General features: G+C 46.0%; 1 protein-coding gene across 5 annotated transcripts in view; it reads left to right on the top strand.

Moving 5' to 3' along the window:
- Window positions 1-10,513, top strand: part of CLYBL (citramalyl-CoA lyase) — a 175,047-nt gene extending 164,534 nt beyond the window's left edge. For 4 of the 5 annotated variants that reach the window (XM_069802403.1, XM_069802404.1, XM_069802398.1 and 1 more), the window contains one exon: window positions 9,877-10,513. In XM_069802403.1, the coding sequence (XP_069658504.1) occupies window positions 9,877-9,972 (96 nt within the window). In that variant the 3' untranslated portion in view covers window positions 9,973-10,513. The remainder of the gene's footprint in view (window positions 1-9,876) is intronic. The other variant, XM_069802399.1, reaches the window with a different exon arrangement.
- The last annotated feature ends 11,851 nt before the right edge of the window (window positions 10,514-22,364 follow it).

Below are 22,364 nucleotides of genomic sequence, written 5' to 3'. Positions count from 1 at the left end.
CTCCGCGTCCCTCCGCAGCAAGGCACGAGCCCTCTGTCCTTGTCGGCTCAAGGAGGTGCTGTGCGGGATCTTGGCGAGACAGGGCAAGCACCCTTGCTTTTGGAAGGGCCGTGCCATGCCGGTGCGGTCCCGGTGCCGGCGATGCTTTTTTTGCAGGTGGGGAGACCCCCGTCGCTGCAGACACCTGCCCACCATCATGCCAAAAAAAAAAAACCTGCTCTGCACCACGCAACCCACCGAGGCAACTACCCACCTCCCAAATTCCTCTTTAAAAAGCATTAACGAGCGCTCACGAGCCTCGTTTCAATTTCCAAAGCGGGATCTAACCAGAGATGTAATGTTCTGACCAGATGGCTCTTTTTAAGGCTTACTGAGGGAATTCAGAAGCCTGTACAGCCAAAATATTGTTTCAGTTAATTTAAGTAGCAGCGGTCTTGCTGCCTCTTCACTCCTCTCTGTGCTAGCTGGCGTTTCCAGGGACCTGGAGAAGCTGTCTGCAAAAGCTCCATCAGTTGAAATAGAGAATGGCAGTAAAAAATGGCTGTTCGAGCCTATTCAGAAAATGAATCTGAAATTAGAGAAAATATAGACTACAAAAGTAATGGTGATTCCATTCTCGCTGACAGAACGAGCCTCACTGTATTTACTTTTCTCCCCTGCATTGTATTTTATAGCTATCTTCCCCTTCAACATCAAATGCCTCTTGTGTAGTCATTTACTTCCAGACGAAATTTTCTAGTCTATATTTAATAAATTGCTTCCGTGACTATAAACCTCAAGTTAATTCTAAATTACTTAATTAAGGGCATCTGAGGATACTGAAGTCCTAATATTAGTTACTTTTCATTTTTCCATATAGTAACTATGATGCTCTCTAAGGGAAAAAAATGCAGGGTTGGATAGGATGTTTGTCCAGGAAGCTGCTTTTGTGCTATAAAATAAAGATCTGCTTGGCAGCAGCAAGTGTGCTCTCTAGGATTCTTCCGTTCCCGATACATTATAAGACGGAGGATGGAAACCAGTGGAGAATAGTCCTGGTTTCTAGGACTTTTCTTCTGATTCTTTAATTTTATTCTTTCCTACTCTAGAGGAGCATGCAAGAAGGCAAGCACCACAATGAGAAGGAAAGGAAAGAAAATTTAAAGACAGCAATAAAACCCCTCATGTCTGCCTTTCATTCAGGGATCCTAAACAGGGTGCTTTCTTGGTGAGAAGTAGAGACTTTGGTGGCTTGAAGGAGTTTCTGGAGCTGGACCAAGCATGATGCCCTGGCCCATACCAGCCTAAATGGCTGTCCCCAGTGGTTCAGGCAGCTTGGGGGGCTGTAAGAGGGAAAAACAGCTTGTCTGGCTCACACAGCAGGGCCAGACCCTCATCCGTGGGCTGGGAATGATAACGTCAGGCGGAGGAGAAGTAAAGGGCCTTGTAGGTCCCTGTTCTTCACCTTTCCTGCCCCACTGTGGACTTGAGGGATCACAAAGTCCTTCCTACCTGTTGAGCTTTAGAAAGGGCTTCTTCTGTCGGAGTTCTTGTACTGCTGCTAGGCAGTTATTTGAAGTAAAAATTAATCTCCATTTCATGTTGTTGTGCTCTTTCTTTCTTGACCTTTTGTGTCCTTCCATCTGCTCCTAGAGGTAGAAGTCTATCTCATACAAACAGGACTGCTTCTGGCATTACAAACTAATTTATCCTCTGAACCAACTAACTGCTTCTGCTCTGGCGGAAGTTTACACTGGTGAAAAGAAACAAAAGGGAGTGATATTTAACCTTTTCTTCATTTCAACAAAATGGCTACAAAAACTTGCTGGTGCTGATACTTTGCAAAATTCCCTCCCCATCAATCCCTTCCTTCAACAGATCACAGAGACCCACTGAGCATCTCCTCTTGCAAAAAAAGACATTTTCAACAAACCTTTTCAGGGATCATTTATTTTCCCCAAAGATTTTGTGTGTAAGTGTCTTTTCTCCCATAATGTTGCTACAGAAAAGGGGCAAATGTCAAAGGGTTCAAAGGAGAGGATGCAGAAATACGTAACCCAAAAAGCTCTGTTTGTATAGCTTGCTGTGCGTGGAGTCTTCAGTTTCTCATATGTGACTACACTAGTTATTTGGGCATTTCCTACCTACTGCAAAGATGCTAAAAGGGGGCCAGGAGCTGTGTGTCAGCCTGATCTGGAGGCAGGACAGGCCTGAGCAGAGAGGAGTGCGAGACATTATCTTGTTATAGCCTGAAAAACGTGCTCAGTTGACCCAGATATCACTGAACACCTCCTAGCAGCTCACTAACCTTCGGAAGTTCATCACTAAAAGGTTGAATCATGACCCAGCTCTTTATGATGGCTCTTTGGCTACAACTTGCAGGAGAAAAAAAATTAATTAAACCTGCATTCAGCACCATCACAGCTGTTAGCTTATTTCCTACTCTTGACTTCCCCAAAAATATGGTTTCAACCTTCTGTTTCAAGGGAAAGTCATTCCTTTGTAGTCAGGATAATCACTCCTCCCCCAGGCACAGACCCAATGCCATTTGCTGCGACCAGGACTCTCTTCTCTTTTGTTCATTACCTGTAAGCAAATCCAAGCATTCTTTTTAAGCCCCAAAGCAAAGATTTCCAAATTTCCTCTGCAGGGGGTCACTTAGTGTGTGTTTTCATTTAATCCCAGGGGAATTATCTTCCTGAATGCCATGCTTTTAGGGGGGACCCTTTGCCATCCACCTGCTTCCTTCCCTCCTCAGAAGAGCAAATCTGCCCTTCTTCCAGAATGCAACACTCTTATTTCCTTGTTAATATTGTGCAGGATTAGAGACAACGTTCTCAGATCCAAGCAGATTTTAGTGCGTTTATTCCATATATTTTTGTGGTCTCCAAAAAGTCATAACTAGACCTTCAGGGTTTAGAGGTGGGTGAGCCACTGGATTACCATGGAAAGAATTAATGTTTCTCAGATAACTGTGGATCAAAGATTTCTTGCATCTGTGGACTTGAGGATGCTTGTCTATACGGGTTCTCCATCTCCCCTTGTGGGAGGTATGCAGGGTTTGCACTGGCCAGCTGGCATTGCCCATTCTGCTCGTTTCCATTTAGCCTGGCATCTGCCCGCGAGTGCTGATACCGGTCACAGGGCTTGGAAGGGGACGTACATAATTACTTATTTAGACAATGGCTGTATTCACACACAGCCTTTGGCCCGTGTTACCAGAGCAGTATGGGAGCTCTGTTTGATTCACCACATCTCCTAACGATGACGGGGGTGGAGGAGAGAAGGGTGGCTGGCTCACTGGTCCCCCGACACCCATTTCCCCTAGCTCCTAGATGCACATCCCTTCAGAAGGCAGCCGAGTAGGACAAGGAGATAACCCGACTGCCAAACGCTCACTGCAGGCATTTGGTCTGCAAAGGAAAGTGTTGCTAGCTGAACTGTTGAGAAAAGTAATTGAAGAAAACCAAATCTTCATCAACGGGGCAGTATTTCTGACCCTGTGACAGCAGAGTGCCATCAAAGGACCTCCACTCATTCATGAGTTTGCTTGTCTTCTGAGCAACAGTCACCTAACTAGTGGCAGAGATTTTTTTTTTTTTTGGTGATTCCATAAGCATTAGATAACCCCTATCTTAGGGCTGTACTTAATTCAAAATTCAGCAGCAGGTGCTGTCTTGTCCATATTGCAATTTCATGGAACATGACCTTGGCTTGCTTTTCCTGTTCTTCCACTGGCCTGGGTACCCAGAGTCTCCCCCATGCCAAAGCCTTATCTGCTCACCAGGATCCCCTAGCACCTCCAAGCCTACCATCTAAATTGCCTGACTAGATTCCCAAAGTAAACTGCTTTTGAAAAAGTTGGCTGACTCTACATAGTGGCCCAGGACAGCCCATAGGTTGACACACACAACAAATGAATATAGCACTATTGGCTATGTTCTTTCATCTGATGCAAGACTTTTTTTTTTTCTTTCTACTGTAGACAAGCCACAGGCTTAATGTAATCTTTATAAATATCTTTAAGAAAGTCCTGGCCACTGTCACGGGCGAGTTAAAGTTGTTGGCTACATGTATGATGAGAACTGGTAGAACAGGGCATCAAATCAAAGGTTTATTAGCAAAGGCTTGTCAATGATCGAGGTAATTAATAACAACAGCAGAGCACAGAGTCCTCACAACCCGTGCTCATGTCTGGAGTCTCATCTGCCATCGAACAGAAATCTGATAGACTTTTTAGAACTTATAGGGCTTATTTGGTACTTCAAAATGTATATACTTGCTATGCCTTAGGAAAGCCAGTCCTCACATTCAGTACCAGTGCAGGTGATTAATAGATTCCAGTGGTGAAAGAACTGAGGGTCTGCAGTGACCCTCTTAGTGAGTTCATTGCAGTCATTGGGATGGACGTGGGTAGAGGCACAGATAACCACAGACGGAGGAAAAAGCCACAAGCATTCCCAGGTGCAGAAGTACATCTAATTCTTCCATCTTGTCAACCAAAGGGGACTAGCTCATCTGATCACTGTCCCACATGTCCCAGAACAATTATTATTTTACTTTAATTAACTCATGTACTTTAATCCACAGCTCAGAGAGAACTGTCACATGACTATGAGGCGCCTTAAATGTTCTGTATCATGATAGTTTTAGCCAGCTTGTTTCTCTTGGTAACCCAGTGGTACATAAGGATATAAAAGATGGTGGGCGTAAAACCCCACATAACGTTGCATATTATATAAAAAGGTTTCAGGACAGATAAAGAAGTATGAAACTTTACTTTTCCTGATCTTGTGGAAGAACATGAAGGGTACCTCACTTGTGATCCTCCTGTCCCTCGCCTGTTGCAAAGTCAACACAATGATAAACACTAGCAAGAAAACTGGCTGTATCATTTCTTCCCCTTTCCTGGTTCCACCAGAACATATTGATCCCCAGACGACACAGAAATCAGGGACTCTGAATCCCATCCGTTTACCTTCTAGAAAGGTAAAATGCTTCTTGCCATAAAAAAAATATATTCTGTTTATGAGATGGTCATATAGATTTACCAAGCTCCTAACTACTCCCAAAAGTTTCACAGAGCAAATGTTCCTGGATACTGGTACGCATAGACACACAAAAAGAGGAGGCCTTCATGTTCCAGGAAACACTGCATTAATGTGTTCGTCTTTTGGCCATGGCAAAAAACAGACCAATGCTGAGACTCTCTGCAACTTGATACATGTCATTCCTTATAGGTAAAGGAAGTCTTTTAGGATGACATATAGATATGACAAGAGCCATGTCCAACATCCATGGCAACACATGGCCAGGGTTGTCTTCTACGTTGTCAAAGATGAGCCCTCAATTACATGCTGAACTTGGCTAGATCTGGGTTGGTTTTGGTAGTGGCTGCATTTATCCAGAAAGCGGTTCCTAAGGTACAAGCGTAAACTCTGCCAAACTGGTGGGTTGCAAAGTTTGGTTCTGCATCTCTTCGGTCTCCCCACGGCCACCTGGAAATTCACTGCATTAATTATTCCTACTGCACAACTTGATTTGCCCCCCTTTTTCATGAGCCTGTATCTTCAGCTCCTGACCTGTGAAAATGACTGTTCTCGCTCAACTCTGCCTTATCGCTTTGCCTGTCTGTAGGCTGGATCTTTGTATCCCTTGGGGCTGACCACGCTCAATTCTCTTTTTTTCCAAGACTATCATTTTTTGCTGTTCCCTTCTGAAAAAAAAAAAAAAAAAAACCACCCTACCAGCTTTCTATAATTTTGATTCCCTTCCAGCTGTTTTCTGTATTTGCCAAAAGCCTTCTCTGTTCCATTCCCGAAGCACTTTAGGACATATTGAAATTCAAAGTAGAGCTGTTAAGACCTCACTCAGCATGGCCTGCATCTTGCATAAATAGCTGTTAACGTTTTTAAAAATGTTACTACTGTTTTAACAGAACCTTAAATGTCATTGTGAATTTATCGCATTCAAATACTACATGGTTCCTGGGGGATGCAGCAAATTGCACAGTACTGGTCCTGCGTCGTTCAGCCTGGAGAAGGTGGTCTGATACAAGAGACAGAGATGGGGAAATGACGACGTGGTGGGCTCCGTGGGCAGCTGCAAGAACCAGGCGGAGAGAATTGGAGCTAGATGGGTCTGCCACCGCCTTGTTGCTCTGCTCTCCCAGAGCTATCCAGAAGGAAACACCTTTGGGTCTTTCCTTGCTTGTCAGTCAACTGGGAAGGACCCTTAGCCAGTCTGCATGATGACCCAAAGCAAAATGCCGCCTGTTCACTTTCTTCATTGCTGATAGTCTGCCCTGGCCGAGGTGTACAGTGAGCAGGCTGAGGGAAGCCAAAGGTTGTGCAAATGCAACATCCCCCCCCCCGCTGTGTTGTGCCTCCTCCGCAGCTCCCATACCTTCCCGCATGGGGAGTGCCAACATCACCCTCTTCCTCACCAGGCTTCTCCCTCAGCACGTCCACGGTGTTGCCGCAAGAAGGACAGCGCTGGCTAAGGACAGCAGAATTACGTGCTGCATCGCTTAAAGCGGGGGCAATGCCTTTGGCCCACAGAGCCACCCGTTCCTCGGAAGGGCTGCACGTCCAGCCTGCTGCCCGGTGAGCACCGCAGTCGTCCTCCATCCCCCCCTGGGCTTCTCATTACTTGCACCCGTGCATCATCACCCGCCGGCTGCGGCTCTGCCTCCCGGCTGCTCCTCCGTCAGCCTTTACCTGGAGGGCCTGGCTCTTCCCAGGGCAGGTCTGACACGTTTGGGGTCCTTTTACAGGTTTCTGAAAAGGCTCCCGCTGAATGATTTATATGGTTACCTGGCGAGCGAGAACCACAGCCACCGAACGCGACGGATGCAACCCCCAGCCTCACACCACGCGGCCGCCGTCGCTCCCGTTCACGCTGCAGGCTTCCTTAAGAACAGACCTTTGGTGCCACTGTTGAACTACTGGAAGTCTAAGTACAGGCTGGAAGCGTGAGATCGTTGAGAAAATTAGCCAACAAGAAAATTTAGATCTATGACTAAATTAATCCCCAGATGAATGCTATCAAAGCAAATGGTGTTTCTGGAAAGTCTTGTTTTCTTTATGTTCATGCGAGAGAAAATCAAAAGAATGCTAAAGGCAAATTTCATCTAGCAGAATTGGAAAAGAGAGCATGGGGACAAAGCTATAATTACTGGTATTTCCTATCTGTTGAAACCTGTGGGTGGAAAGAGAGGCAGTGAATAGAGTATATTCCATGGCATTAAAATCCATTTCTTTTTCTGGACTTTACCTCAACACTGCAAATTAGCAGGGAGAAAATAAGCCTCAGAGTGAACAGGCAGAGAAGCCAACTTCTTTGCTGTTAGAAAAAAAAAGCATTTTTTTTCCTTCAAGAATTCAAATTCTTAGCAACCCAAACTACAGCTGCACACTGACAAGAAGAGAACGTACGGCCGATCTCAAGCGGTTCAGCGTTCGTATGTCCACACACACACTGTTATCCTGGTTTCCTTTCTAAACATGTTATTGTAATGAAGAGAGGCTAGGCATGCTGTTTAATTAACTCCTGCTTTCTAAAAAAGACATCCTGGCCCAGATTCATCATGCTCCAACTTAGGCACCTGCAGAGGTACCTGGCTTCGGAGCATCCCGTGTACAGTCAGTGGAAGGGATAAGACCCTCCCGATCACAATTCGGATCACCGGAGATCAGAATTGTCATTCCTAGATGCCCATCTCTTTCTGCAAACTATTGCAGGTACTTACTTAGGATAACTGTGCTCCTAAGTCAGCCATTTCACAGAACTAGGAAGGATGATTCCAGACCTTAACATATCTCTACTTATCACTCTCATCCCACATGCAGATTCCTCTTTTAAGCAATAGCTATTATTTGACTGAATGCCTATAGAAAAACAGACACAATGAAAAAGTGTTTTTCTTACAGTGAAAAAAATGTATCTTGCAGTTTGAGATCACGGCGTAGACCTGAATTATTCTGAAGAAGCCCTATGTCATAAGATGTTTACTTAGTTCCCAATTTATTTTCACAACAGTTAATAAATGGAACAGTTTGAGGCTGCATTTTCTGTAAAGGTTTAAAAGTATAAGTGAAAACGGCCAAGTTGTAGCCAAGGCAAAAAATTGTGTATTATTATTAATAATAATAACAGTAATAATAATAACAGTAATAATAATAATGTTGATGTTGTTGGGGTAACGTAGGGTTGATTGATTGCTCTGTAAACAAGAAACTCAATCTGAAGCATCTGCCCTTGACTATCTGTCAGTCCCATTATTCACCAAACCCACCTAAAATACTGCGAGCTATAGTAGGAAATCCTACCTTGAATAAAATAATAGTTTTAACTATTAGGTGTTTAATGGCTTTAATACAGCCTGTTCTTCCACACAACAATATTGATTTGTATTAGATGACTGTTTAAGGTGGAATTTTGTCTTAACTGTTCTAGAATGTGATTTAGTATTTAATTAGCACTGCTTCAGTCAAACTAGATCTGTCACTGGCGCAACGCATTTCGTAAACATTTTTGTAAATGGGTTATATTTTCACTTTACTTACTGAAGTCCTCTTATTTAATGATCATCAAGCCTTACATGAAAACCAGAAAACAATAAACGGCTTGTTCTCCTCTGCATTTCTCTCGCTAGGCATGCACAGACACACATGCCGCTATCGTTCTTACCCTGTTCTTGGTTAGCCTCACTCACTGTCAAATCAAAGGCCAGCCTGTGATCCCCAATCGATTGCAGCAGGACATTAAAAGGGTGCACAGTGCTTCACAGGGACGCCCTATGCAACGCTGGGGCTGGGCCTGCAATTCTGAATTCTTCAGGGAAGGGATTGCGTCTTTGTATTTGGTTTTTTCAAGAGTGTGTTGAAGTACTGTCAGAATTACAAATCAGATATTTTTTTTTTTTTGTCTACTGAGCTTTGGCGTGTCTTGATGCACAGTGTTTTGTCTTCAAAATCCTACCTCAGCAACACATACGTGGATTAAAGCGCCCAAAGGAATAAGTCAGGTTTGGCCCTATATAAAACACGTGTCTTCTGTTGAAGAGTTAACTACGATTCATAGTTAGTTATTTTAAACTTGTCACCATGGTACCAGGATGAAATCCCTGGAAATACAGAGTGACTTTTGAAACCTGCCCTGGCTCTCAGATGGCCACCGCTGAGGCACACCAGCTAGTTCAGCATCCTCTTGGGGAAATTCCCCATACGCAGAGCTCAGGTGGGCTTCGCCTTGGCTCCAGAGCAGATTTAGGCAATATTATCGCACCAGCCGCTTGTTTTTTCAGCTTTCATCCCAGCCCCTGGCTCTAAGCAGAGGCCCAGCCCATCTTTAGAACCAGAGACCTGATGGAGAGGTGCAGCAGCTCAACCTCAACACACCCCCAAGTCAGGAAAACTTCCCTGAACCCCCCCCCCCCCCAAAATGCCTATTGCTGTTTCCTGACAAAGATAACGCTTCTGGCTGTGCCCTCCATCCGCAGACATTTTTGTCCTGGCCCTGCGGCACAGCCCCGGCACCGGAGGGTGATGCCGGACACAGGGAGCAGAGCTGCCCCCCCGGCATGGTGTCCGGCATGCACGGCCTCGCTGCTCTCGGCCCTCGACGTTTGCCAGCTAGAGAGGCTGAAACGGGCAGGCTGCACGCTGGGCTTCTCTCTTCTCTCTCTTTTTTGCCTCCTCTTTGGAGCCCTCAGCGCCCACCGCATTTCTTTAAATGCATTTGCCCTGTCTCGGTTAGTTTTGTCTCCTACAACTGCTTCAGGATTCCTGGGGCAGCTGATGTTTCTTGGCAATTGGATGTCTTTTTAAAGAAAAAGACAAGCCAACTACGATTTCCAGAGGTCCTCTCAGGAAGTTTATATTCTCTCTTTTCCAGGGAGCGTTTACTTTCCACGGGAGCATGATCGACATGCCATTACTGAAGCAGGCACAGAACATTGTTACGCTTGCCACAGCCATCAAGAAAAAATGAGCTGGTAAATGAAGCTCTCGCCATGGGGCCCCAGTAGCTGTTTTAAAAGATGACTATAATACTTGGGGGGGGGGGAATTAAAGATGTCAAGCTTAAGTAGAAATTCATTTCCATTTTCTCCATCTCTCATAGTTTGCTTGCCAGAATTGCTAATTACTAAAACTATTCCCGACTCAAACCACTGTTCCCTCCTGCACGGCCCATGCACTACTCATAGCCTGCAACGAAGTTACATCACCGACAGCGTGACATCACGATAATTACTACAAATGTGGGATTATGACTTCACTGAAGGAAAAAGGCAAAACATAAGCTGTGAGCTCTCTTAAAAGAGCAGATGAAAACCGAGTCAATCGCTTCTATTTGTATCTATGCTTCTTCCCGCTCCGGTGCAGAACTCCTGTCAGAACGGGCAAAGCCTCGAATAATTATGCACCGGTTGAAATAATTGCGATGAAAATCATCACCTCGTACGGGCTTCGCATTCTTCCCCCCCCCCCCCATAAACGTGCAACAGCCATTAAAATTATTGCTCTGACAACACGGGACTCTTGACTTTCTTTTTCTTTTTTTTTAAGCGGTCGCTATTCAGAGCGTTTCCTCCTGGAAGCGTCCAGCCCTGGAAGGGTTGGACGGCAATAAACTTGTAGTTTTCGGAGACACAATGCAGCAGAACTTGTGCATATGGTCTCGAGTCAGATTTACATCACATTAGGGATACGGCTACAGGTCATGTGGGCCGTGTGGTTAACGGGCTTAGTAAAGCTGTTTTGAAGAGGTTAACCCAGCTTGTAGTAAGGGTAAATAAACATAACAACCAGGCATTGTCCTCTATTCAGCATGTACTCTTATATGGAGGGCTAAAGGGTATTGAAGCTGCAGAGGATCAACTTGTGGTTGCCAGAGGACTCCAATGAAGTTTGAAACACCAACAATCAGAGATTTTGTTTCTGTTCCTCATTAAATCATGAGCTTTTGTGCTCAGACTATGAACGACTGTTCTTTAAGAAATTAACAGAATGGGAAGTTTTAAACTATGCACCAACCTTTTCATGACCTACACAGCAGCAATGCTGCTGCACTTAGACAAACACCGCGGGGAAGGCTGTTCTGTTTATTTAAATTTGTAAATAGAAAACAGTTGTTTTTTAGTTTCATTTTTCACCGCCTCCGTGGCCATTTTACGTATGGAGTCACAGTGGCTTATTCCTCCCATCTGCTCCCTTAGTGTGTTTCCCCTGCGCCTCCGAGCAGCGATTTTAAACATTTTGGGTTATTTTTGCTTTAATTAAGGGGAGAGGGAAGGGGGGGGGGGGGGGGGGCGGGAGGGGGGGAGAGGAATGAGGAGGGGGGAGAGGAAAGGGGGAGCGGGGGGGGGGAACCCAACCCAAACCCAAACCCAAACCCACCGACCGCCCCGTCTGGAAGCGGAGAACGGGGGCGGCGGGAGCGCCTCGCCGCGGCCCCCCCCGGGAACGGCGGGGACACGGCTGGCCCCGGCCCGGGGACCAGCGGGACGGGACGGGACGGGACCGGGACGGGGGGGGGTGGGGTCCGTTCCCCCCATCCCCAGCCATGGGACGGCGACAGACCCCCCCCTACCCCCCCGGGTGCCGTCCGAGGATGCTGCGCCGGGTGATCCCTTCCAGCGCTGGGACCTCCGGGCTAATCTGATTAATTAAAGACTACCTGTTTTTACTACCTCCCCGCGTTTCAGGGGCACCCTCCGTTATTAATTCTCGGCCGGCTAAATTATGGGTAACGCTATTAAAACATTATCAGAACTAATGAGAAACAATTACTTAGGAGATGAGCTGGGACAAGCCGGAGCTGGGCACATGTGTAGTTATCCCCGCAGATTACGTTAATAAATCATCAGGTGCAAGGCAAGACGGAGGCGAGGCCTGGCGCGGGGAACGGAAAATGAGATTTATGAGATATAGGGTTGTTTGGGGTTGGGGTTTTTTTTTTTTTTTTCCTTTTTTTGCATAATTTTTTCATTAATCTCAATAGGACCCGTGCGGCGTCGATTGTTTTATTCCCTTAATACCGCGCCGGGGGGAGGGTGGAAGAGAAGAGGATTTCAAAAAAGAACGTCTTCATTGTTTTACCCAAGTCTTAATGACAACGTGTGACAAGCCCGCGGGAGCTGCGCGGCCGCGGAGGGCGGCGCGGGGGGCGGCGGGGGCGCGCCCGACCCCCGCCCGCCCCCGCCGCTCCCCCTTAAACCCCAGAAATAATAATAAGAAGAAGAATAACAACAACAACAAGAATCCTCTCCTCTCTTGAGGAGTTTACGCGCAACCTCCCGCTCCCGCAGCTGAGCGCTTAAGTAACTTCATTGCGTGATCGGGACGCGGAGAAATCGAATATGCAAAGAAAACGTTGGATCTAGTCAGGTTTCTCCTTAAATTTCCCTGACACCACCACCACCACCCACCCACCCCACCCCCCCCGCCAGCGGAAAATCCTGCTTCCATTTAACAGTCTTAACGATTTTCGCTTTATAAGGAATAAAATCCGATTTATTTGTTTTTTCGTTTACTTTAGGAAGCTTTCCGTGTTTTTCCGGCTTTATTCTTCTCCTCTTTCTTTCTTTTTCTTTCTCTCTTTTTCTTTCCCGCCTGGTGCTAGGCAAGCAATTGATGAAACAAAACAGATTATAAGATTAGCAGCAGGATTTTGTGCATATTAATGATAGGGAAGGGCACCGAATGGGTTTGTAATTGCAGATCTTGCGCTTGGGATTGGGAACTGTAGCCCTGCTACAGCAAAGACCCCCCTGTGAGGTTTTCACATTGGAACTTAGGGGAAAAGTGAAAAAGTAATTACCAGAGCACAACACTGAAATGTTAAAGCACTTATTCTTTCTTTCAGCGTTCTGTTTTAAAGGGGGAAAACGGGCAAAATGGAAAATAAATTACTTTCAAATAAGTAGGTTAGCACCTGAATGCTGGTGCGCATTTTCCTGTCTTTTTTTTTTTTCTCTCTTTTTTTTTTTTTTTTTCCAAATTCTAGCAATTATTTAGCAGGGCATTTGCTTCTGAACCTACCATCCAAGCAGCAGAAACGGGGGAAGGGAGAGCAGGGAGACCTCGGGAACACAGGGGCACTCCGCCTGTGAGTTTGAAGCAAATATTGCCAGGAAAGCTGTTCAAAGCTGCAGTTTGAAATTTAGAGGGATTTTTTTTGTTGGGTTCGTTTTGGGGTTTTTTTCTTTTCTTTTCTTTTGGTTTTGTTTTGAAATCGGGGCTTAAAAGGGAAAAGATTGTTTTGGTTTCCTCTTCGATGCAAGCATCAAACGGTATTTTAGCAAGGGATGCATTTCACAACCACAAATCCCTTCCAGGAACGGCATGTTCCCTGCAATATCGAGAAGTAACCTGACACTGAATTTTAACTCTTATTAAGAGTCCTTCCTTGTTTCTTGGGCTGCTTCGGTCCTCCTCCTCTGAGCTTACTCTCCCTAAAATCTGGATTTTTGCTTTTAAAACACAGTGCTCCTTTACTGACTTTCCTAATCCCTCTCTCCCGTGATTAACAGCAAAAGATGGCTTAGGTTTAATGGCACCTACTCGCGCGTATTGTTTTAATTCTGCTTTCAACGGAAAATAAATGTATCTGGTGGAAATTAGGCTTTGAAAACTTCTTTTTTATGAGCCAATAAAACAGAGTATCTGCTCCTCAGGCAGTAATTCCTGATTTCGAATTGGGGGGGAGGGGGGGGGAGAAAACCTAACTTTGACTGCCTTTCGTCCATCCCATGTCTCCAGCTCTCTCTTCTCCCACCTTCACCTCCCTCAGGTTCAGAGCATGGCAAAGCCCTGAGACAGGGCTATTTTTTAATGGCTATTTTTTAATGACTATTTTAAAGATGAAAATTGAGAGGAAGGGGTGGGAGAATAAAAGCCTGTGAGGGCAGAATATTATTTTCTATTTTTGCCGGTGCCCTGGAGCTTGGGAGCCACGCGCTCCCGGCGGGACGGGGCAGGGCTGCGGGCCTTTTTGGGGTGCTGGGATTTGCAGGAGCTGCTGTGCTGATGGGGGGGGGGTCATCGTCATCGTCATTGTCCCCAGGCTCAAGAAGCTGCCAGCAGCTCCCGGGGCGGTGGGAGGGGACCCCCACAGCACCCCACACCACCATGGAAGCTGGATGATGGGTGAGTAGATGGATGGATGGATGGATAGATGGATGGATGAAGGCTGCCTCTGGCCCCATGGGGACCAGGCCAGCCCCGTGCCCTCCTGGGCTGCTGCCAGGAGCCCCGGACATGGTGGAGAAAGGGAAGAGGGGAAGGGGAAGGAAGAAAGAGGAAGGAGGAAGAGGTGCCTTAATCACACCACCATCAGAACGGTCTCCTCCGGCAGCCCTGGTGCCCACAGCATCCCTTCAGCCAGGACCAGGGTGCCTGTGGAAAGGCCACCAGCAGAGAGGTACACACGCACCAGCCCAGCACCAGTGGTGCCTGCAAGGGCCAGTAAAGAAATCGGTGCCCTCCATCTCCTTTACCCCTTCCTTGCCCCTCACAGTCCTCACGGGGTCTCCTTGTCCCCTCAGTGCACCCCAGGCCTCCCTTCACCCCCCAGCAGTGGGTGTCCCTCACTGGGAACAGGAGGGGGGGGCTTTCCTCCCCACATCCAGGGGTGCAGGGAATTGGGATGCAGAGTGGAAAAGTCCCTGCATGTGCCCATACAGCAAACAGGGGAGAGATCAGGTACCCTCACTGCGTTTGGGGTTTTTGCTTCCCAAATTAAGTCTGAAGCTCCCCAAATCTGCGATAGCAAAGCCAATACCATAAAGTGCTGCTCAGAATGATGTCTTCAGAAACGCAAGAGGCCCGATTCCTAAAGCTGTTGTAGGTGCCCGCTGCCTGCTGGCATCATTTGAAGCTGATCAGCCTGGTGAGAATGAGGAGTGCTAAATGCCCATGCTACCTGGTTGGGCCTCTCTACTTTTAAGTGTGGCTCCACGTAGGTTTGGGTCTTATGCTTATAATTTTATTCTATTTCTGCTAGAGCTGCTAATGTTATTAAAGTTGTGATATGAAGCACACACATCAGTTAGGAGTTTTCCAAAGTGAAGCTTGCTGAAGGTAAAAACCTTGTCCCTGTGTGTCCCTGCAATAGCCTAGAATTTATGGGAAACACGTTCTTGCTGCTGGGAAGACCTGGTCTAGGCTTCCTGATAGCTGACTTCATTCCTGGCTTGCTTTTGCAGTAGTCCCTAATACATAGCAGTGTTTGTCCAGGTCTGGTATACTATGGGATGCCACTGGAAATGCTTCATGTTAATTCTGCATGTCCTGTCCTATGTCAAAATGCAGCTCAGATACAGTCAGTAGTGCATGTATCACTGCAAATATGACCATCGCTGCCAGCCCTGCCTCCAGTTTTGTTATCAAGAGGCCCGTGTGGTCAGATAATACAGAATTAAGTACTTGAATTGAGGGGGAAACGAGTGGCAGAGGATGTGCAAGGGCTGTCCGGTTACATCGCTGGTGTTGCTGTGCGACAGCGCGGGTGGAAGAACAAAATCACTTCCACCCTCTTCGATCATCAGAACTCGGGCTGTCAGTGAAGGGTTTGTGTTTCACTTTAAAGCGCTGAAAGAAGGTCCCCAGGTCCGTGGTGCTGGGTCAGAATGCAGGGAAGAGCTGTGGTGTCTCCCCACGAGATGCCTCAGGAGGAGCTCTCCTGGCAGAGGCTGCCCATCCCTGCCGTGCCTCGACCGCAGCACTCGTGTCTGTTCTCGCCAAAGCCTGCCCGTTCACCTCGATGCCATCGGGCACTTCCAGCTCCTCATCATGACGCTCTCTACTCTGAGACCACTTAAAATATATAGCAGGTAGAGACATCTATTGCTTTCTTTACAATCAGTTTTTTAAAAAACAGTTCCTCCGGAAAGAAAAGGCCAGTCCTGCAGTAATGGCAAAATCTGTTGGCGCAGTTCAAAGATTTTGCAAGCGGTTACAAAATCCAGAGGTGAACTGGATTAACTGACTTCACCATACGGATTAATTGGTGTCTAATATTTTGTTGACTATTGAGGATATACCAAATTTACAGAAAAAGGCACACAGTAAGTTCAGTAATAAATGTAAATATGTCTCTACATTGCAGCTATATTAGGCAATTCCTTCTTTAATGTTTAACTAGCATTTGTCAAAGTGGGTGCGTGAGGACGATGTGTACAGTGCCCGTTTGCTGTCAGAGCCTAGGGAAATGAGTGTGTCTTTGTGCCTAGATTTTCCTGAAGCACGCACGTTCCCGAGTATAGGCAGATGGAGAAAATTGGAAAGCTGTCCCATTTCACATGGAGGGGAGATGTAAAGATCTGTGCTCAGTTCCTGGCCTTGCCCCCCCCTTACTGACATCAGTTTGTATCAAGTTTACCAAAAAAACCTGCTGCTGTAACACTCCATTTGAGAGGCGGGGGGGAAGCATAATAAACTTTTTTTTAATTGCTTCCCTGGCTATAAATTAGCATGCATTGGGCTAAATTTTTTTCGGTGAACAAAAGCACAATTGACGGCAAGGCTTAGGGAAAGTAGGGAGGGAGCTCTGAGCCCCAAGGCTCCCCTGCGTATTGAACCTGAGCAGGGGGAGGCCTTGTCTGTGCCCAGAAGTTGAAGGGCACTGAGAACTATAACAAAACAATAGGGATTTTTATGTTTCACTGACTGTTTTTGCAGCTGCATCTTTCCCCCTCCTCCTCTTCCCCCCCCCCATTATTTCATGTGAGAACCAAGTATGAAAATAGAAGCCGTGGCTTTCCCTCCTGCCACAGCCAATGTGCATAAAACCGAGCCAGAAATCACCAGAGACCTGAGGTTAGTTATAAGTCAGTGTCACGGGTAAAAGCAGAAGTTGTTTTGTGCTTCTACACCCTATTTCATTTCTGTTATCACGGACGTAAAGACAGGGCTGAAGCCCACCGACTGCGTTGCGGGTTCAACGTGATCCTCTTCACATCCCCCAGGCTCCCAACAGCATTTGAGGAGGCGCTGGCAGAACCCACCGAGTTCTGCCTTTGCAGCTCCCCGCTCCGTGCACGCCTCCCATTCGGCCCTAGAATATCTGATAAACCATCTCTTCCCATGGTAAAGATCACGTAAAGTGATTTTTCTCTGGAGCTGTCTGTGGAAGCCCTTACGCTACTTCTCCTCCGGTGCATCCAGGTACCGACCTGAACAAAGAGCCGACTACAAGTCAGAAGTAGGCAGGAATGGACCACAAGCCGGAGAGCAAATGTTAACAGAGAGGTGGCCTAAGGAGTGGGGAAATACTGGTGGAGAGGGGCTGAGAAACGGCTGAGGGATGGGGATGGGGAGGACAGATGCCTGCCTGTCCTCTCATACTCTGCAGCGGAGCCGTCCCTTGTTCTCCACGTCCGTAGGCAGAAGGATAGGCAGAAATTGGTTTAATTTGCAGCAAAGGTAAGTGTGAACATCTAACTGTTTGTAAAGCAAACCCCCTCTATTTGAAGACTAGTTGCACAAAGAGGTAAGTCACTAAAGGAAAGGGATGAGGTTTCTTTAGAGCAGGGTAGGTAAGCAGCGGCTGCAGGGCCTTCGTGAGGGGGATGGACTAAGTGAACCCCGAGGTCTTTTCTGGTCATTTTTTTGGTGCTATAAAATGTACAGAGATGCAGCAAAAAAGGGGGGGGAAGAGGAACCTTAGAAAATGAACAAGGGGAGAATAGGGAACTTACTTTCTTATGCCTGTATTTTGTCAAGCTGTGCTTGCACCTTAGTCTCCCACCTCAACGCCTACACCAATGGACTGTTACCCTACTTGAAAAACACTTTTTTCTTTCTTTCCTTTGGTGAGGAAGGCCTACAACACTGCTACTTAGAGAGACGAAGAAGTCTCTGTATTTTTGCATGGAGCCTTCCTGACTTGAGTGCTCTTCTTGTCTCAGTACACCTTATCCCTGTCCCTCCAGGAGCAGACTGTGGTGAGCTGGAAAACCCAGGGCATGGTCCTCTGAACCGGCAGGTACACCGCCTCATCCAACACACATTCACCTGCGGAGCTGGTTTGTCTCTTGAGATCCTTTCCCTTACCATTTCTATGTGAAGGGCCTCCTCCCTTTGAGTGTGTCAAACCTCCCTCCGACCAGAAATCCCAGTAGACGCTGAAAGTGTGACTGGGCGGTTGTGACTCCCAAGGTGCATTCCCTAATAGGTACAGATTTCATTTCGTGTATCAGCGACGCAGCGATAAACCCAGAGCGCCAGCTCTTTCATGTTAAGGCACACTCCTCCTACTGCCGTTCAGGTTCTGACAATGTTTATATCCTTTTAAAAAAATTTTTTTTTTGTAAATGTGTATCTTATTTTAAAATAAATTTACCCCAGATGCAATACCATTTCCAAGAGGCAAATCATTCTTTTATCATTGTATTATAGAGTGGAGCATTTGCAAGAATCATTAAAACTCTCACATTTGAATCAATTTCAGACTAATGTCCTGTTATCCAAGGGTGTTGGTTATTTTTTTGGTATTATTTTGGCTGATTTTTAAATTGATGTGTTCTCTGCTGTTACTATTAGAATTGTATAAAACATCTTGTTTGCAGAACTGTGAAATGCTTTAAAGGCATCAATTGAAATGACAAGGCATTGTCCAAATTGAAATTTATTTCCTCCAAAACAGTGTCCTGAACATCCAGGTGGTAATAAACATTTTGCAACCACGAACAAACTGTGAATTGTATTTGAAATTAAATCTCCGCATTAAAATCTGCATTGCTGAACCTCCCGCTGGCAGCCACTGTTCTTCTGAAAAGTGACATCTTCCCTGGCACGGATGGGGTGGGAGCTCTCACGCGGATATTACCGAATGGTTTCCTATCACTCTTCGGATATCAGGACTTTATAGCAACGTGTACCTAAAGAGTACAAAGGATGCGAGGTGTGTGAGGAATACAGGAGGGGGCCACTTTGAGTTTAGTGAGGATAGGTGGTTTTTTGTCCTGACACATGAGGGTGGAAACCGTTTTACAAACCTCTATTAAAGCAGCATATTGCTGATGTCACAAATTATGTCATTTTTCAGCAAGCTGTTAGGTAGCAGCAGGATACTTAGAGGTCCCAATCTGAGTTCACAGCTTGAGGCCTCATCATCTATTGAAGTCAAGGAAATATTCCAGTCCCCTGGCCCTCTGTTTACAAATAATATATCAAGAATCAGGATGCCCACAAATGAACTTTCAGGCACTGAGCTAAAGGAAATATGTTTGTGTGTATATAATTTCATATACATACATACATACTATATATTTGTCTATATGTATATGTGCTTGCACGCATTTGTGTGTAGTACAACTGAAGTCTGCAGTTTGCCATTAGATTTTCTTTAAATAAGCTTTTTTTTTTTATTCTTTGATATACGGAACTGATTCTTCATGACCAATTTTGCACAGAGAACCCCCACCAAAGTTAGAGATATCCGCATAGAAAAGGGGTACAAAGTACTCCCGTTCATTTCTCCTTTTTAGAATAGTGGGAATTTTTTAATATCTACTGCTTATATAGTATAAAAGAGCTCTGGTTTAATAAGATATACATAAGAAGAGATTTGTCTGTAATGGAGCTGAGTGGATTGTGCAAAATAAAACAACAGGAATGTCTATACACGTACTCATTAGTACAGCAGAACAGCTTGTTGGAGGCTGTCCTCATCTCCTGGATGAACCGTATTTACACACAGATGTGTATTTCCCCCCACTAGAGCGGAATATGCCATCGTGTTCTTCTGACAATGCACGTATACCTGGGAGTCAACAGCCTACGTTAGAAGCCGTAAAATACATAGTATGTGGCCAGAGGTTGTGAAACAACCCAGGAGAAGGAATTAAATTCAAAGCTAACGGTGCCAAACTCATCAGTGGGTGCTTTTACCCCCCTGTGTGTTAGTCGGAGCCAAAGATGGAGTGTCAAGGCACAGCTTTGAATTCCCGGACTTTTGCCAGTGTGTTAACATCACTCCCCTAACAGAATGAGGGTGCTGGCAGGGAGATGGATGAGATGGCCAAACAAGGCATTTTTATCCCCACACTCTCTCCCTAAACAGATTCCAATACTTTGCTACTTACTTACTGACATTGTTGGCTGTAAATTCCTCTATTGGAAATCGTAGAATCGTAGAACCATAGAATGGTTTGGGTTGGAAGGGATCTGCAAAGATCATCTAGTCCAACCTCCCTGCCATGGGCAGGGACACCTTCCACTCGACCAGGTTGCTCAAAGCCCCATCCAACCCGGCTTTGAACACTGCCAGGGATGGGGCAGCCACAACTTCTCTGGGCAACTTGTTCCAGTGCCTCACCACCCTCACAGTGAAGAATTTCTTCCTTACATCTAATCTAAATCTACGTTCTTTCAGTTTAAAGCCATTACCCGTCATCCTAAATGATATTACAGTGTTGGATTAGCTTCTCCTCTATAGCGTATCCCTGATTTAATTACCACTGCAGCTATCCCCCACTATCTGCACAATAAATGCTGTTGCTTACAGAAACATGATTACAGGATTAGAATTATTGGGCCCTCGCCCAGACGAACACGGTGACACAGCATAGCACTGGCACCTCTGAAAGCTACACTGACCTCAGGCATCTCTACATCAAAGGCCACGGCCACAATCTGAGCTTCATTAGCTTTCAAGGCTGAAGTTACAGGAGCACTACTTCCTCAGCCACTAATGGGAAACACTCTCCTCCATTTGCTGTTGAGGTGTTAAAAGTTCCTCTTAACATCAGTTACTGAGCTACAGCTTCACTGGTATCCCAGTAAAATAAAAATGACTTGTGGAGTGGGAGCTGAGTTCAAATTGAAAGGCTGTGTTGGACGTCCCTTGCTCCAGCAAAGGGCAGTCACCGGCGCAGGGATGCTTGGGGGGTAAGGACTACAGGGGGACGTGCACCCCAAATCCCAAACTGGGAGCTATAGGGAAATTCCCACAGCTCCCGAAGGGTTTCGTGTGGTTGTAACCAACTGTTTAATGACTGAGGTATCTGAAGGATGCTCTGGTTTTCATTTGTAGGATGTGATGCAGATGGTTATGCAAACAGGGAGAGCTTGGCAGCTCGGTGCAACTCAGAGCACGTGCGTGATTGGGTCCGCGCTCACGGTGAGAAATCTGTGAATTGTGGTGGTAACTCCTCTAGCCCCCCTGGTTGATCTGCACCTACAAGGAGGAGGCGTGGGAGGTAACATTTAATCCCACAGAGAGAAAAGCTAGTCAGAGAGAGAACCACAAGGTGGCAAAGCACTAGGTAGGATCAAATGGAATTTTTGCTTCTAGCATACACTTGCTACATGGAAAAGTCTCTGAAATTTTGGTGTACCTCAGCTCCTCTTTACACAGCTGGAACAGTAGTATTTCCTCTGTCTTGTCTATTTAGATGCTGCATTCTGGGACACAGGTCACCTCTTACCATGTTTGCACAGTCCTAGTGTAGTCATTTGGGTCTTGTAGTCATTACTCTAATTAAATAGTACTATACGAAGGATGAGGCTACATTATCAACTTGCACAAAGAAACCAGCTAAGCGGCCAGGTGGCATGGAAGAAGCCCAAAGTTTCACGACTCTCTATCCAGAAGGGCGGAAGAAATACTTGTTCCATGAAAATGCTTGAGAATGGTAGGACATAGTCCACCACGGTGAGCACAGAGAACCAGGAACTGGCTTTATATGAGAACGAAATGGCTGAAATACATAATTTGTATTAAAAGACCTCAATAAGACTTAAAAAAAAGAAAAAAGGAAAGTAGAAGAGAGCTAGAGGGTTTAGGCTGAAGGGCTTACTTTTCTCTCTTCAGTCCAACTAGCCTTCTCTGGTGCTTTGCCTATGGGATTGTCCTTTCTATTTTTTTTTTTTAAGCTGGTGCTGAATAAAGTGGCTTGCCCACGAGCCTCCTGGGCCAGCTGGATAAGGTGGGCTGGTCAGGTGCTGCCAGGGATAAGGCTAAGGAATTACAAGGCTGGCCCCTGGAACTAAGCTGCTCCTTCTCTTCAGGAGGTAGGAGACTTGCCCAGGTCTGTGGAGGTCCTTGCGGCTGGAAGATTTAGTGGGCTCAGATATTAGCAGGATCACATGTCGGCTCCGGAGTTTTCTCCAGCTTGCATGTTTGATAAAGCTCAGAAGCCTGCTTCAGCCGGCAAGTTTAGCTTAATCTCTTGGGTTTGTTCTGCCCTAAGCAGCCTGTTCGTGTTGTCAGAGCTGATTTCAGTTTCCCAAGCTTTAGGCTGGGTTAGGAACTAAGGCAAGATTAGAAACCCGAGTAAGAAGAATTCAGCTGATTTTCAGCTAAGCACCTTTTCACCACAAACAGAGATTTACAAAAAGGCATTGATTTCCTAGGAAGTTGTCGCTGGATTTCCT

The sequence above is a fragment of the Haliaeetus albicilla genome, chromosome 15 (genome assembly GCF_947461875.1).
Source record: "Haliaeetus albicilla chromosome 15, bHalAlb1.1, whole genome shotgun sequence".
Classification (NCBI taxonomy): Eukaryota; Metazoa; Chordata; class Aves; order Accipitriformes; family Accipitridae; genus Haliaeetus; species Haliaeetus albicilla.
This window is presented reverse-complemented; position numbering and strand designations above follow the sequence as displayed.